General features: G+C 38.5%; 2 protein-coding genes and 1 long non-coding RNA gene across 3 annotated transcripts in view; 2 read left to right on the forward strand and 1 right to left on the reverse strand.

The window, feature by feature from the left end:
• Window positions 1-3001: 3001 nt before the first annotated feature.
• On the forward strand, window positions 3002-7326 carry LOC130431883 (cardiac-enriched FHL2-interacting protein). Its single transcript, XM_056761104.1, has one exon. It carries the CDS (start codon window positions 3512-3514, stop codon window positions 6764-6766), a length of 3255 nt encoding a protein of 1084 aa, XP_056617082.1. The 5' UTR covers window positions 3002-3511; the 3' UTR covers window positions 6767-7326.
• Window positions 7327-10877: 3551 nt separating this feature from the next.
• drgx (dorsal root ganglia homeobox) lies at window positions 10878-14776 on the reverse strand. Its single transcript, XM_056760831.1, has 7 exons — window positions 14651-14776; window positions 14363-14479; window positions 13712-13812; window positions 13314-13415; window positions 11690-11859; window positions 11478-11590; window positions 10878-11197 (listed from the first exon to the last, which is right to left on the reverse strand). The coding sequence occupies exons 2-7, from the start codon at window positions 14418-14420 to the stop codon at window positions 10878-10880; spliced, it is 864 nt and encodes a 287-aa protein (XP_056616809.1). The 5' UTR covers window positions 14421-14479; window positions 14651-14776.
• The window catches only part of LOC130431688 (uncharacterized), a 70197-nt gene continuing 66376 nt past the window's right edge, over window positions 11069-14889 (forward strand). The window contains exon 1 of the long non-coding RNA XR_008908304.1: window positions 11069-11205. This is a non-coding gene — a long non-coding RNA (uncharacterized LOC130431688). The remainder of the gene's footprint in view (window positions 11206-14889) is intronic.

Here is a 14889-nt window from a genome sequence, read left to right on the forward strand (position 1 = left end):
CGCTTTTTCTAACAGCATGCCAATACAAAAGACGTCACTGTATGGACCTTTACAAGAGAAAAAAGGTCAAAATAACGGTGAATTGTTCTCCTATCAGCAACACAAGTATGGGGCAAACAAACAATGGCTCATGACATCTGCAAATGAAAATAGGCATATTAAAGACAATTTATGTACGTCACATATACTGGAACAAAACGGCACCAAGAGTTATGAAATACCCAGTACGGTGTCAAATACACAACAGAGCACACAGAACACAACAACAGTGAGCCAATACACAGATGGTGCATCAAATCCGGCTTTAAGGGAAACAGATTCTGTCAAACACTCCAAACAAAACAATCCATGTGTACTATCTATTAGAGAAGAGAGGTTCAGCATTAATGATATTCTTACCATAAGAGATATAGAGCAAGCAAGGAGAATGAGGGAGAATACTTCGGCTGGTGATCTTCCTAGATCTGAAGACCCACAAAATGAAATTAAACCTGACACAGCTGAGGAGAAACTAACCAGAACAGAGGTGATAAAAGAGAGAGAAGCTCAGAGCTACATAGTATCAGACAATGCAGGACCTGGATTTCCAAGACACCTACATGAAGGGCCAGCAAACATTAACACAGACAGAAAAGACAAAGTGATCAGCAAAAACAGTGACAGGGTCACAACAAGAGCACTTTCTTACAAGGAAAGAATCCAAAGCAAACAAGAAATACTGACGTCCAGATTGAAAGCACATGCTCAAAAGGAAATATCAGCCATTAAAGAAAAGGAATTTGCCAGACAAGCCCTCCTTGCAAGAAATAAACTGAGTAAGACTGTTTGCAATGAAACAGCACAAGATGGTCAAGAGGTTCATTTCGCTAAGAAGGAAAGCACAGCAGACAAGCTAAACCACTTGTTTCAAGACATCACTTATTCGAGCGTAACCCAACACGAAGAACTCAACAAAACACATAATGATCATACAGTGAATGGATCTATCACATCAAGACAACAGCAAACTAAAGAATCTAATTTTCAAGAAGATATTCAGACTACAGCTTTGGATACGAAGGGTGATTTTAAAAAACAAGATTGTGCGACAGAAAGGAAGTATGACAAACCTTTATCTGATGATAAAGAGATAACCAAAGAAGCATTTTCACAAAATGGAGGCGGCACTACAGTGAAATATATCCAAAACAACCAACCAGCCAGAATTTCAGATAACAAACAGTTAAGTAGAAAAAGTCCAGAAGAAATAAACCGTAGGGAGCAATTGACCATACATAGTCCTTATCTGCACACGTCACCCATCGAGACAAAGTCATTCAACACTTCCCACATACCACCTGCACTTCATTGTGAAAAACAAACAATGCAATCTGATCACACAGGAAAGGAGTTTCTAAAATATCCTCATATTGGGAATTCTGGGGAAAGCAGTCCAACTAAATATAATTACTCTGGAAAAGCTATGTCTACATCTAATAATATCTATAATGCCAAAATGGATGACAAGTCTCCACTTACAACTGAGAATCAAAAAGCAAACAGTTTGAATAAAACTTCTGATGTGCAACGTGGATATTTGGACAGAAATGCACCCAACGCTGAAGAAGCTACTGTACGTCATAAAAGTGGGATTACTGCTGCAGTAGAGCCGTCTAAAAATGAACTAATTCAAAATAGCCCTGGGATTAAAGTTAGTCAACTGAAATCCTCATCAAATGACATGAAGTTTAAAAATGGAAACACACCTGCTAACCTCGAATCTGCCGACTCAAAGCGTCAAGCCAGTACAATAAATGCACATGATGAGCAGATTAAAAATGGAAACTATAGATATAGTTCTGGACTTAATCCTTCAACCTCATCAACAGAAAATACCGTGAGAAACACTGTGAGAACAAACAAACAATTTTCCCCAAGAAACACGAAGATGGAAACCCTAGAATCTTTGGTTAAAGATGCAGAAGTAGCAATAAGCGAGGACATTACAACAAGCAATGATGACGTTAAACAAAACAGATCCTCTCCAGTTAAGGGTGTTGAAACTACACCTCCAAAAAAAATGCTGGAGAGTCAGCAAGAATTAGGAACAAGTAAAGAATCTGCACTTCAAACAGTATCACATAATGCAAATGAATATTGCCAACAAACAGATGAAAATAAAAAGACTCTGCTATCGGTTACCAAAAATAAATCACACCAGTTGAAAGATTTCAATGAGGCATCAAGAGATAAAAGACTTGCAGAAAGTGCCAGTCAGACAGAAATAGAAGAAGACTTTGCAAGACAGATAGGAACAACAGATAGTAGAGAAGAAAATGAAAGAGACAATGAAAAAGTGAAACAGTCTCAAAAAGTGATATCTGACAACACGAGTGACTCCACACCACAGAAACAAGCAGAAGAAAATGTTTCCACTCAAAGTACAGATACGAGGAGAGAGATTAAAACTCAAAATAATAATATACACCCTGTTTCAAAACAGAATGCAGATTCCACAAAAGATGAATCAAATGTTCTCACACCTAGCAAAGAGGAGCCTACAGAGGAGCCCATGATATTCAGTATCTGTGTGTCAAGCAAAACAGAAACCGTTTCAGAGGATGAACCTATGATCTACACCATTTGTGTGTCAAGTAAAGATCACACGGATGAGCAACAAGACCCAGTAAAACATGAAGATGAGAGATGTGTGATAAGAGCTGAAGAAGATAAAAGTGTTAAAAATGACAGAGAAGAAAGTGTTCACGATGAAAATGAAAGTATTGGTCACAGAGTGACTGAAGTGTCTTCAAACATTAAGCCAGAAAAAGAACACCTTGTTAGAAACTGTGAGCACCCTGTGACTATGGATAAACAAGAAAATGTCAAACCAAGCAAGATAGGAAATAGCGCTTCGTCATATGATGACCTCTTGGCTAAATATGGACTTCCGGTTAGAAATTATGAACATACATCAAACCATCACACAGGGGATAAGAGAGAAAGAAAAGAAAAAGATTCTTATGTTTCACCCACAGAAAATCAAATAAAATATGATATCAACAGACCTCCCCCTTCACAAGAGCAAAGCTTAGGAAACACACAAGAACACCCAGAAGAATCAAGATCAGCAAATTTAGATCAGAAAACCCAACTTTTAAAGGAGAATGATATCAAAATTAAACAACAAGCAAAAAGCTCAGTAAAAGACCAGCAGTATGATATCCCTTCAATAACACAGTCCAAATGGACTGAAAAGCAACAGATCACAGGAAACGACAAACCAAAGCTCAGTCGTTCACCGAGAGATGCAACTCTGAAACCAAAAGATACTGCAAATGCTACATTCCATCAAGATACAAAGAATATTGAAGCATCAGAGCAAAGTACGACAAACAGTGATGTTCAGTTGAGGGATAAGAAAGTTGAAGAGCAAGTGAGGAACACAGAGAAAGTGAAAAGATTGAGAAAGACAGAAAACATTACTGACGACATAGGTTGTTTAAGAAAGTCCCCGTTGAAAACTGAGGATATGTCACTGACAGCAAAACAACCTGCAGTCACTACTGACTCAACCAACAGAGCAAAGACTGATGAAGTTTTAAAGACACCCATTTCTAATGCAAGTGTGACAAAGCACATCCTCAACACCAAGGCAAATGAAACTACAGGTTCTGAGCAGACAATATCCCAAGAGAATGAAAAATCTCAACAGGAGGACAGTGGAGACAACAAGTCAGATAAGCTTCTGCTTCAAAACACAACCCAAAACTATGGTGCAAAACAAGATGATTGTGCTTCATTTTTGCAAAACGAATCAGTCTCAGCCAAAGATGCCCATATTCTGCAAAACAGTGTTACGGGAGATTTTGTGGAGAAAAATCCACAGCCAAACCAGGGGAAAGCTGGGTTTACCACGCATAATGAAAGTACAAACATGATCAAGATGGTTTCAAAAGATGGCGCTGCCACACATGTTAATACTTATTGGGGTAAAGTTAATAGTGTTGGTGAGGATGTGTGTTCTGTTGTTAATTACAAACATGGCTCTTTTGAAGTTCCAAAATTTCACTCGAAGGACATAAAAGTGTCTAAAGAGGAAAAGTCATCAAAACAAGATGTCATGGTAGACCACAAAACCCAACAAGAAGTGACACAGAAAGAATGTTTTAGGGAAACTGTTGGGACAGAAAACATAACTGATAAAAACAAGCAAACAAATTCACCCATGAAGAGCCCTCAAAATAAACCAGAAACCATAGATGATCTGAAAGCAACTGGTGAAATGATGCCCAAACAAAAAGACTACACCGAAAAAGAAATCACACCACCTAAGAAAGAACGCCCCGAGCGAGTGCCAACTTCTCTAAGACAGGAAACGGTACAGACACAAGCCAGTGACAAAAGAAAAGAGGACTCTGCTATGTTAGGTCCAAGTGGACATTTATATAATGAAGATGGTAATTTGAAGGTTAAAGAAAACAAAAGCAGCATCACTGGAAAGAAAGAGAGAAATGATGAGCATTTGGAGATACAACAGGCTGATCGTACTTCGACAAACCAGCAGTCAGAGAGAACGTTTTTGAAACAAATTGAAGTTGAAGAAAAAGGAATTGCTAGTCAGCAGGGCATAAAGAGAGAGGTTACGTTCTCCAAACCAGAGGTTCCACAAAGGGCCAAGAAGGCAAATAGACCAGAGATATCAGCTATAGCAGACTATGCCAGACTGAAGGTTATCTCTGCTGAAGATGACACAAAGGAGATTGATTTTCTTTCCAAAATAAATATATATCACAGTGAGGGCCAGACAGTTACAGAACTTCACAAAAATGCACATGGAAATGAGTCTTTGTTGGTTGGAGAATCTAAAAGAGAGAAAGCTCCAAATCCCAAACCAAAACCTTTGCAATTTCCAGAAAGGGACGATGAAACATTACAAACGCAACATCACTTCAATCCTAGCTTGAGTACCGCTCAAACCCGCACAACACCGACAGCATCAGCTTCAGAGATTGGAGCATCAGGATTAGGGGGCACACGAGAAAGGCTTTCAACAAGTCATAAGGAATCAAACACTAAACCAGTTATCCCAGAACAAACAAACAAGGAAGTACATCACAACCTCTACCAGTCCAAGAATCTCCAGGACACAGACATTGTACCATTGCAAACAGAGGACAGATCAAGACAAGGTCATGGAAAAGCAACTCAAAAAGAAAATTCTGAAAGACAAAAATCTCTAGCAAACTTGAAACTTAAAGATGTTCCTGCCACAGTAAAACCAGAGGAAAATCCGATTAATATGACATCACCAGCTGTGGAGGAAACAGAAGAACTACAATATTACACTGTAAATGCCCTTGATAGTTATACAAAACCAAAACAAACACCCCAACCACCTTCTCCAAGTCGCACGATAACTTCAAACAAAGACTTGGCTTATAAATTTCAAGGCGAGGAAAAGGAAGAAAGTTCATTTTTACAGAGTCTAACAGACTACGGTAAAGTTAACATGACAGGACAACAATCTAACTCTTCTTCTCCAGCCATGGGAAAGCCCACCATGTTCAAAGTAAAGGATAACACGATCAGAACCTCTTCCGTGACCAAAGCGGTCAAGCCACGCTTTCACAGGTCCTTCTCAGATGACTTTAGAATGGGCTCCCCGAGGGAACACCTGAGTGGTTCTGAAAAAGGAGACGAGGAGCATAATGAGCAAAAAGAACCCGCTAACCCTCCAGGCTTACATGAACCGGCCGCTGCCTCCCATTGGGTTCATAAAATGAGAGAGACACAAAACAACTCGCCCTCAGTGGAACACACAGCAAAACAATCAAAGAGCCATCAGAGAAGAAGCCAAAATCTGGATGATGAAGATACACGGTCGGTCATCAGTGTGATGTTAGAAGATGCAGAAAACTGTACAGCAGATGCAGCAGATGTACGTGTGGCTTACATACCCAAGATTGACAGTTATAGAGACACATACCAAAGACCAGCATCCGTCTCCTATGAAAGACCAGAGTCATCATGCTATGAAAGGCCCGAGTCGGCATGTAGTGACATGAGACCTTTGGGTAAGCCCCCAACGGTGCCTCCCAAAACTGAAAAAGCTCTTCGACGAGCGCAAAGGCTTACAACGAGGCGCATGAAAAAGACAGAGAACAAGATGACACCTGAAACAGATCAGATTAGAAATGTATCCAGCATCCCCTCATCACCTTCAGAAATACAGTCAACGCATCCAACAACACAAACCACACCGACACTTTCTCGGTACGGCACTGAGCCAAATTTCACGACCCCCACGCACAGTGTGGTGGCCCAACCTTTCACAATGACACAGAGAAAGCTTCTGCAAGATCCAAACTCCGGGCAGTACTTTATGGTGGACATGCCATTACCGGTTAAAACGAAGACATTTTATGATCCAGAGACAGGTAAATACGTTCAGCTTAACGTTCGTCAAAGATCCCAGAGCGCCCACTCGCAGCCAACACCAGTGGAGGTGTTGAACGGTCCGTACATGCTGTATCCTGGATTTCTACCTATGGCTGCCTCTTCATCACCGTCAGTGAGGTCATCGTCTCAGCTGTCAGGACCGGCAACACTTACCAATGACAGAGGTACTGATCAATGGAAACAGCAAAGAGACCCTGAATCTGCATACAGGTCTTCCGAGCAAGTTAGCGATCCATCTAGGAATGTGCAAAACAGAAATAGTGTACGACACACTGATATTATTACTATGAGTGAATTAGAAGACTTTGCGATGGAAAATACATGACAGCAGTTTAATGTTTGGCGTAGACACCCAAGGTTTGTACACAACTGTATATCTAAGCTAAGTAAATGTGACATAAGTTCTCAAGTGTTTTGATTTGTATGTTAAGCTTGCTGTTGAACTGTTTTTAGCTGGAAGAGCGGGGCTATTTATTAAGAGAAAAGTCAAGGAAAGTACTGTGAAGCATTCCATTTAATTATGTTACGTTGAAAATAATATTGCAGTGTACTTGTGTATGATACACTAAAGACCATGTCCTCAGAACACATGGTAAACTGTTAACAAAGCGACTTAGATATTTTACTGTTAAAGGCTAAAACTTCATTCTCAAACCCAGACAGAAAAAATATGCCTACAGAATTTGTCCTCCAATTTAATGGCCCACAACATGCATGGAAATTGTACAATATGAAAGTGTTTCAAGATTAACCCTTAAATTATTGCCATTTTAGGCAACTTTTCATGTGCTTTGGCAGATTACATATTAAAAAGGGTGCTCTTTGCCTTGCTTTACCTTGCTATTGATGTATAAATGTGAAACAATGACCTTATAAACAAATACTGCAATGTACTACTTTTACAGTCTTTTAGAAGCTCATTACATCATTTGGTTATTAAAGGAAGATTGGGAATCAAAGTTTGTTGGCTGGCTGCTCTTTTTTTTTACACAGAACCCATTAAGCAGTTATAGTATGTATCTGATGTAACATTTTTCTAACTGAGATGGCGCTTCATTGCTCACTGAACTCTATTGCTGTGGAAATATTTGGGCTTTGAGTGAATTCAGTATTTGCACAATAGACCACTCTAGTGGACACATGGAGGATTACACATGAAGTCGATCTGAACGCACTGTCTGCTTTACATGTGTTAAGCAAAACCTTTCAAGATATTTTATATTATTTGTAATTTACAATATGATTTCAGTCAAAAATAATGTATTGTGTTACTGATCTTTCATAAAATAAGTGATATTCGCACAAATGTTGACCTTATTTTGACCTATAGGTCAAAGCAGTGCACTGCTCAGAGACCGAAGTAACAACGCCTCTATACAACTTCACTGACAATGTATCATTAATACATCAAGAGAACTCATTAGCTTCATTCCAATAGAATTTGAAACAAATGATTTGAGTCTTTATTTAGTTTAGTTTAGGGGTTTTTAAGACTTGCTTGGCCTCTCTCCAGTTAATTTGATGATACAATGGCTCTTATAATAGAATGAATTACCACTGAAACGCAATGTAATGGCACAGAATAATCAATAATCCAAGTGCAATGAATGTTACGAACATTCTCCTATAAATGCTACAACGATAACTCTAAATTACTTAAATCATAATAGGCCATTTATTTTTGTGTTTGCTTGCTTTGCGAATTCATTTGAGGAGGAAAAAAACGATTACAACAACAATTGATTTCCCCCCATGGAAAACATAGCTGGGGATTCTCAAAGAGGAAACATTTTTATCTGTCGATGCAATGTAGACTATTCCTATTAAAAATAGGATTTCGATGGAAAAAACTGGAATCCAAAAAAACAAAAAATTTCAGTTTGTCTGTTTAGTCCAATGCCCTGAAATAGCTTTATAATGTCAAATAAAATTAAAAAAAGACATAAATACTGCAAACAATTCCTTAATGTAGTAAACATTTTATTTTAGTTAAAAGACAAAACAAATAATTGAAATAAGCTTTAGATATAGAAGTATTTTTCAAGTATATTTTCAAAATATTGATATGTCTGACAAATATGAAGTCCAACTCTAGACCTATACTATTTACAATTGCTGCATACCCCGGAATTGTCACCCCGGAAACATAACGTCTGGATTTAGTAACATTTAAAGTACATAGTAACATTACAGCATCAATGTTACTAATGATTTATTAACATTAAAACAATTAAAGTATTTATTAAAATTAAAAAAGCGTCTTTCCAGAAATTATTTCTGGGTTGACGTCGGAAATATTCTTTATTCGAGGTGTATGATACAGCATTAGTATCCAGATTAATGACGTCAGATTTACGTCATTTTGAATGGCTGAGAGAACACCTGCAGAGCTGTTAGAGGATGCAGACTATTCTAATGAGTTTAACCCCGAGCCTGAAGGCCTGCGACCTGTTGCAAATGTTTGGTGCGCTTGGCCGATAAGAAATAAGGTAATTCCCAAGTTTGTGTACAGAACTGAGATAAATTCCCTTAATGGTTTTTTTCTCTCAAACCGACGTGTTATTACTTACGTTGAAAGCTGTCGAGTTCAAATCAGTTAGCCTTAGCATCGTTGTTTTCCTGCTAGTTGCTTCTCCGTAGTTCGTCATTGGCTGACACCTCATATGGCGTCACTTTTTGTTTCTTATCAAACATTTAGCTCAATTATCAAACGTTATATTTAATTGTGACTTATTAGATGAAATGATTATTTTAATGTGAGTGTAGTTTTGTCAGTCATTTTGCTCTACATACAGCCAGTCCAGCATATTTTGATTTGTTTGCACGTATTGTTTGATACAAGTACGTAATTTCACTTTTTGTTGACTAACAAGCCATGCTAGTGTTGAAACCGGTCATTCAGTCCATAAATCTGTTGAAGCATAGTTTGGAGAACTAGATTTTTTATTATATAATTTTGCTATTGTTATAAATGTATTTTTTATTTTTGTCAATGTGAAAAGAAATTCTGTATTTGTAGCAATTTCCGGCAACGTATTTTAGACATCCATATCGTGTCACCATAAAACAAACGCAAAGCTGCAGTGTTTCGTCAAGCAAGACTTTTGACATTATCTGGCTCTGCTTTGTCACTGGGGTGTCTCATCATGAATTATTAAATCACTACTTTGTGATAATACATAATTCCACATCAATTATTAATGCTAATGTGAGTGCAGTTTACTCAATTGTGTTATTGACTATCAAAAGTAATTTCCTGAAAATCCTCAAGGACACGAATTTAATCAGTTCAGTTCCTTTTAAAAGGTACCACTGTTAAGCGTTTTTAATCTAAGTTGCTTTTCTGATATGAGTTTCTATGAAAGACTAGAACATGTTTGTGTTTTCTAAACTATTCGACGGCATATCTGCTTCTACATAACTCAGACAAATCATAGCATAGCATTGATATTTTCTAGCACACTTTTCTCTTTGTTTTGTTATAGGAAATTACAAGAATTCCTATTGGCAGCTTTGCTTTAGAAGGTGCTTAAAATCCTAACGACGAATGCGCTTTGTTAGCCAAGTGCATAGTGTCATTATTACCACCTGTCACATCTGTCTCATCCTGGGATCTGTGTTACATAGCTAAGTGAGACGACAAAGTCGTGATGTACTGTAAAGTAAATAAATAATAAGGCCAACCGTTGCTTCCATTTTTGCAGCCCTACCGCTTGTGAACCAATTAATAATTGATCACAGCCAGATGGTGTGAGCAATAGGCAACAGGAGATGTACATGATTGCCTACATGTTTAATTGTTTTATAGAACATGTCAAAACAGGACCAGTGTGTGGACTCTTGCAGTCTATCATGGCCGTGCAGATGGATGACAAGAAATGTGTCAGTTGTCATCGCATCAGCATGAATGAGAATTACCCAGATCATATCATAAAACATGACAAACCACGTTTCTGTCTTCGGTATTATCTTACATATATTATTTCACATTAGTACATTTATATTTCAGCATGGCATATATCTCGACACGATGCAATGTCTACCATCACCTGACTTCACAGTACACAAGGCAGTATAAGTCAAAGTATAAGTCAGTGTAACATCAAAGTGTATTGTGAAAAATAAAGTCAATTCACATTGGCAACCAGGGAGATTTACTTTTCACAGAGGTGTGTTTAGAGCACCTTTACATTTCCACCGGCACACATATAGTCAGTTAACCCGTCGCCAAGAATTATAAACAAAAGTTCAGGATGAAAGATAAATTATAATTAATAATTTAAAACACATACACGCAAATACACAAAAATGGAATGCACCTAACACCGTCATGTCCGCGGTATATCAGTGCGCTCAAAAAATAGGCAGCAGGCATTCAATGATAAATCCTTTATCCACAGAGTGTCCTCCAGGTGGAAATAAATCTCAAAACTCCTTTATTTCTTTTCCAGGCCCTCCTTTTGGGAGTGCAGGTGCTTGTCAGGAGTTCTTCTCTGTGATGTAATCTTAGAGGTACCAGAGTTTGGACTGGGATCGCTTCCTCCAGAAGCGACTGTGCTGTGGCCCAGCCCGACCCCTGACCCAGTTGTAGACCCGATCCCCAGCATGTTGGCCGACTGCAGCACTGCCTCTGAGTGTTCCCTGGCCTTCATCCGCAGGGCTGCAACACTGGCTGTCCGGTTACTCTGGCATCCATATGGTGGCAGGAAGGAGAGGCTCATTGGGTCAGGCACACAGCAGGAGCACAAGGGGCTTCCTAATAAGGTACACAGAAACAGTGTGTGAGAGTGGGTTGAGTCATGTCCTTCACAAGATCTTACATGGCTTTTTTATGTCAGAATGCTGCCAAAGAATACTGTTTATGTTAATGCTAAGAATCCCAAAATAATACATTTAATTTTATGTTTAGAGACGACTGCACACAATTCTGATAAGGTGTGCACTAACAAACAAGCAATACAATTATTAATAGCAAGAAATGTATGAGATATCTGACATGACACGTTTTGCATGATGAATCTCATGCAAGATCTTACCTTTTAAAGTCGCAACCTGCGACAAAGCTTGTGCATAAGTAGCTGAGTTCAACAGAGTCCCCGGCAAGCAAGATGGGAAAAAAGGTCCACCTGAACCAACAACTCTGTTTATACTGCGTGTGAAAAAAAGAATCGGCTTGTAAGAAATGATATGTAAAAATCACATTTAAATAGATGATTTACAGGTTACAGGTAGTGGTAGGGCTACATACTTTTGCTGTATGTCCATTGGTTCTTTCTTATTTCTGACGTGGTCAACAGGAGACTGGCTGAGGTTTCTTGAAGGAGGGTTGCCTTCATTGATTTGTTCTTTGCTCCCCTCCTGGTCTGAAGTTCCTCTTTCTGTCTTTCTCCACTTTGCCCTTCGATTTTGAAACCACACCTGAACAGAAAACGAAGAAAACTGAAGACCAAATACGGATGAGGTTTTTTTTGTGGAATATACAAAGATGCTCATAATAAATTGCATAAATATTGTTATTTACATTTTTTTAAATGACATTTGTGAAACAAGCTGGGTGACTCAAACTTGGTGAACAGCATATGCAGCGAAGTTCTTGTATCTTAACTGAATGAAGGTCATTGCCTATAACAACATTTAATTGAGCAATTTTTCATTATCATTTTTTAATGACTTCCTACTGACAGTCTCCGTGCTTCTGAGAGAGAACCGTGATGAAGTCGTTTATTTCTCTATTTAGTGATTGTTTGACAACATCAGATTCGATTAAGTCTGCGCTCTCCAACGCATTAATCATATTTGAATGGGAAAGGTTGCATAATGCGGCCATATCTCCACCGCCTGGCCAGGCAGCATTGTGCAAAGGTACAATGATGCATGCGAACGAACAAAACGCCACACACGTATAGCTGCTCCGTCGACATAATATGAGACAACAGTTTACTGGCAGGACAACAATATTCACAATGTAATTGTGGCAACATTATCTCACCCTTGCACCTTCCAGCTAGAAGTCATGATCCCCCAGCACTGAATGGTCTATAATTGCACCATTAATCTCAATTTGCAGTTTGTTCTTAATGCAGCGCAAGCCAATTGACACTTTAAAAACGGGGGCGCCTAGTACAACAAAAAGAAAATTTATTTCCTAATAATAATGTAAGTTTAATATCCCTGCATGCTGCCACCGATTCATGTTCAGATTTAATAATAGGAATCTGGTAATCCGATTAGAGAGAAATAATTTGTTTACAATCCCTAATTTACAGCAGCGAATTCCATTATCGCGTTGCAGTCATTGGTTTTAAGCGATAGTAAGATGACCCTAGGGAACACAGTGGAAACTATTATATTTCTTACAATTAGATCTGAGCTCCGAAGAAAACCCAAAAGCAAATCTGGAATGCAGGAAATTACATATACAGACACATTGAATGCAATTACGCGTGGCCAAGTTGATATTACCGCGGATGTTTTGCAAGGCCACGGAATATGAAATTGGAGGTTTCAGGTGCACGAGCGCTTTAACAAGAGAAAATCGTTCACAGTTAAGGATGTTTGTATTTCTTTTCCAAAAAGCACTGCATCTGCTCCTCCATTTGCTAAAGCGCGGAAACGAGGGTGCGTCTAAGCAATTTTTATACCTTAGAGACAAGGACAAATTAGTGTAGAACATTACCACTGGTTAATTATGAATGACCGATTAATCAACCTAATCTAATATTCCACATTATGTTGACGTTATTAAAGCGCATCACGGAAATGACAGAGTGACTTCATTTGCTTTATTTGGCAAAACGCGCTCTGACCGCTTTATGTGATGCTCTCTATTAAATTGTATGTTTGCAACGGGACAGTTGTGGAAAGTGTCTCACCTGGACACGGGCCTCGGTTAGGTTTATTTTCATAGCCAGCTCTTCTCTTGTAAACACGTCTGGATAGTGGGTCTGTGAGAAAACGGCCTCCAAGGCTTCCAGCTGAAAGCACATTGTTTTCGTTTATTTTTTACAATACATTAAAAAGATAATATTTTTTGTATTAATGCATAAAGCCGACATACATTTTCCTCAACCTTATTGCGTATATATCCAGTATTGTATATGTACCGTTATCTTAAATACTTTTATGCTTTTTTAACTTTGCTTTATAATAAAAAGAGCAAAAATACGAACAATTCTTTGTGTCTATATTTAGGGATCTATAGTCCACATCATAATACAAATACATGTCTGAGTTGTGGGAAATTTGGCTCTTCGGTGAAAGCATAGCCTACCTGTTGTAAGGTGAAGGTTGTCCTGTTTCTGCGTTGTTTTCTGCGCAGGAAACCGTCATCGAAGTCTCCAGAGGCGTGATTCCCAAATCCATTTGTGTTTACTGTTTAAAATAAAAACGTTTGCTTTTATATTTTTTTCTTATAAAATGTGTTTTATCTTCTCATATAGAGATGGAGAAAACATTATCTTACTCCCTTAGTTTTCTCACCGTTTACTGTCCTTGACTAATTCACAGAGAACAGTTGTTTGTAATCTGGCAAAGACCCGAATTAGCCTTTTACACAATGAGAAACCGTGACCACTAAAACGCCAGCTGAAAGGCATGACATCTAACATCTGTTCTCACAGACCGCAACAAAAAGTCTCAGCTGGAAGGCTTTCATGGATTTCTATTAAGTTACCATGTGACAAAAGATAAAACACCCCAAAACGAAACATAAACAAATAATTATAACTGCAGTTTAATAAAAATAAACTGAGTCTGTGAGGTGACATGTATCAAATAAAAGCGTACGCATAATAAAATGATTAGATAAATAATAGTCTAAAGAAATCGATTCATTTATTTTCTTTTTAAAATTTATACAAATTACACAGCGTGTTTTTTTAAATAAAACTTCAGTCTTACAGAAGAAATGTTGAAGACTTACGTGTGTTGGTCCTGCAGCATTCTCCTTCTAACTGTGGTGGACAGTGAAAGTAAAACATATCTGTTTCCCGGTGCTTTGCGTCTCGTACCCAGTGGAGCAATTATTGAATGTTTCACTCTGCAAAGAATAAATGCCCAAACGTCAACAGCAATGTTCTCTAACCACAACTACGACGATGCACGTTTTAAAACTTTATTAACAACAATTGATACAAGCTATCCTCGCACCGCTCGTCTCCGCAAAAAAGTAACATTTTAAAGAAAAAACAACATGCGTCTGCATCTGTACCTAATGACGATCCGGTGTGAAATCGCGCTGCTGGAGTGCTTTGGAGAGATCCCGGTGTATCAACCTCGGCTGAGCAATCACAACGTCAATCACAAAGTGTTCCGCTCTCACCTCCTCTGCTCCAACTCATCCTCTGCTCTGCACATGAGGAGGGAGTGACCAGATGTCTTTTGACTGTTTAGAGCATGACAACGCTCGCCTTTATAATCTCCCACGTAATTGCAATTAATCTGATTTTT

This window comes from Triplophysa dalaica, chromosome 11, assembly GCF_015846415.1.
Source record: "Triplophysa dalaica isolate WHDGS20190420 chromosome 11, ASM1584641v1, whole genome shotgun sequence".
NCBI classification, from domain to species: domain Eukaryota; kingdom Metazoa; phylum Chordata; class Actinopteri; order Cypriniformes; family Nemacheilidae; genus Triplophysa; species Triplophysa dalaica.

Bases quoted from the DNA above. Each gene is read 5' to 3' on its own strand.
- LOC130431883 (XM_056761104.1), top strand. From the start codon at position 3,512: ATGTCACTGACAGCAAAACAACCTGCAGTCACTACTGACTCAACCAAC.
- drgx (XM_056760831.1), bottom strand. From the start codon at position 14,420: ATGTTTTACTTTCACTGTCCACCACAGTTAGAAGGAGAATGCTGCAGG. The intron at 11,591-11,689 runs GTATGTAGCCCT...TTTCACACGCAG, and splicing joins CCAATGGACATACAGCAAAA to TATAAACAGAGTTGTTGGTT. The intron at 11,198-11,477 runs GTAAGATCTTGC...GTACCTTATTAG, and splicing joins GCAGGTTGCGACTTTAAAAG to GAAGCCCCTTGTGCTCCTGC.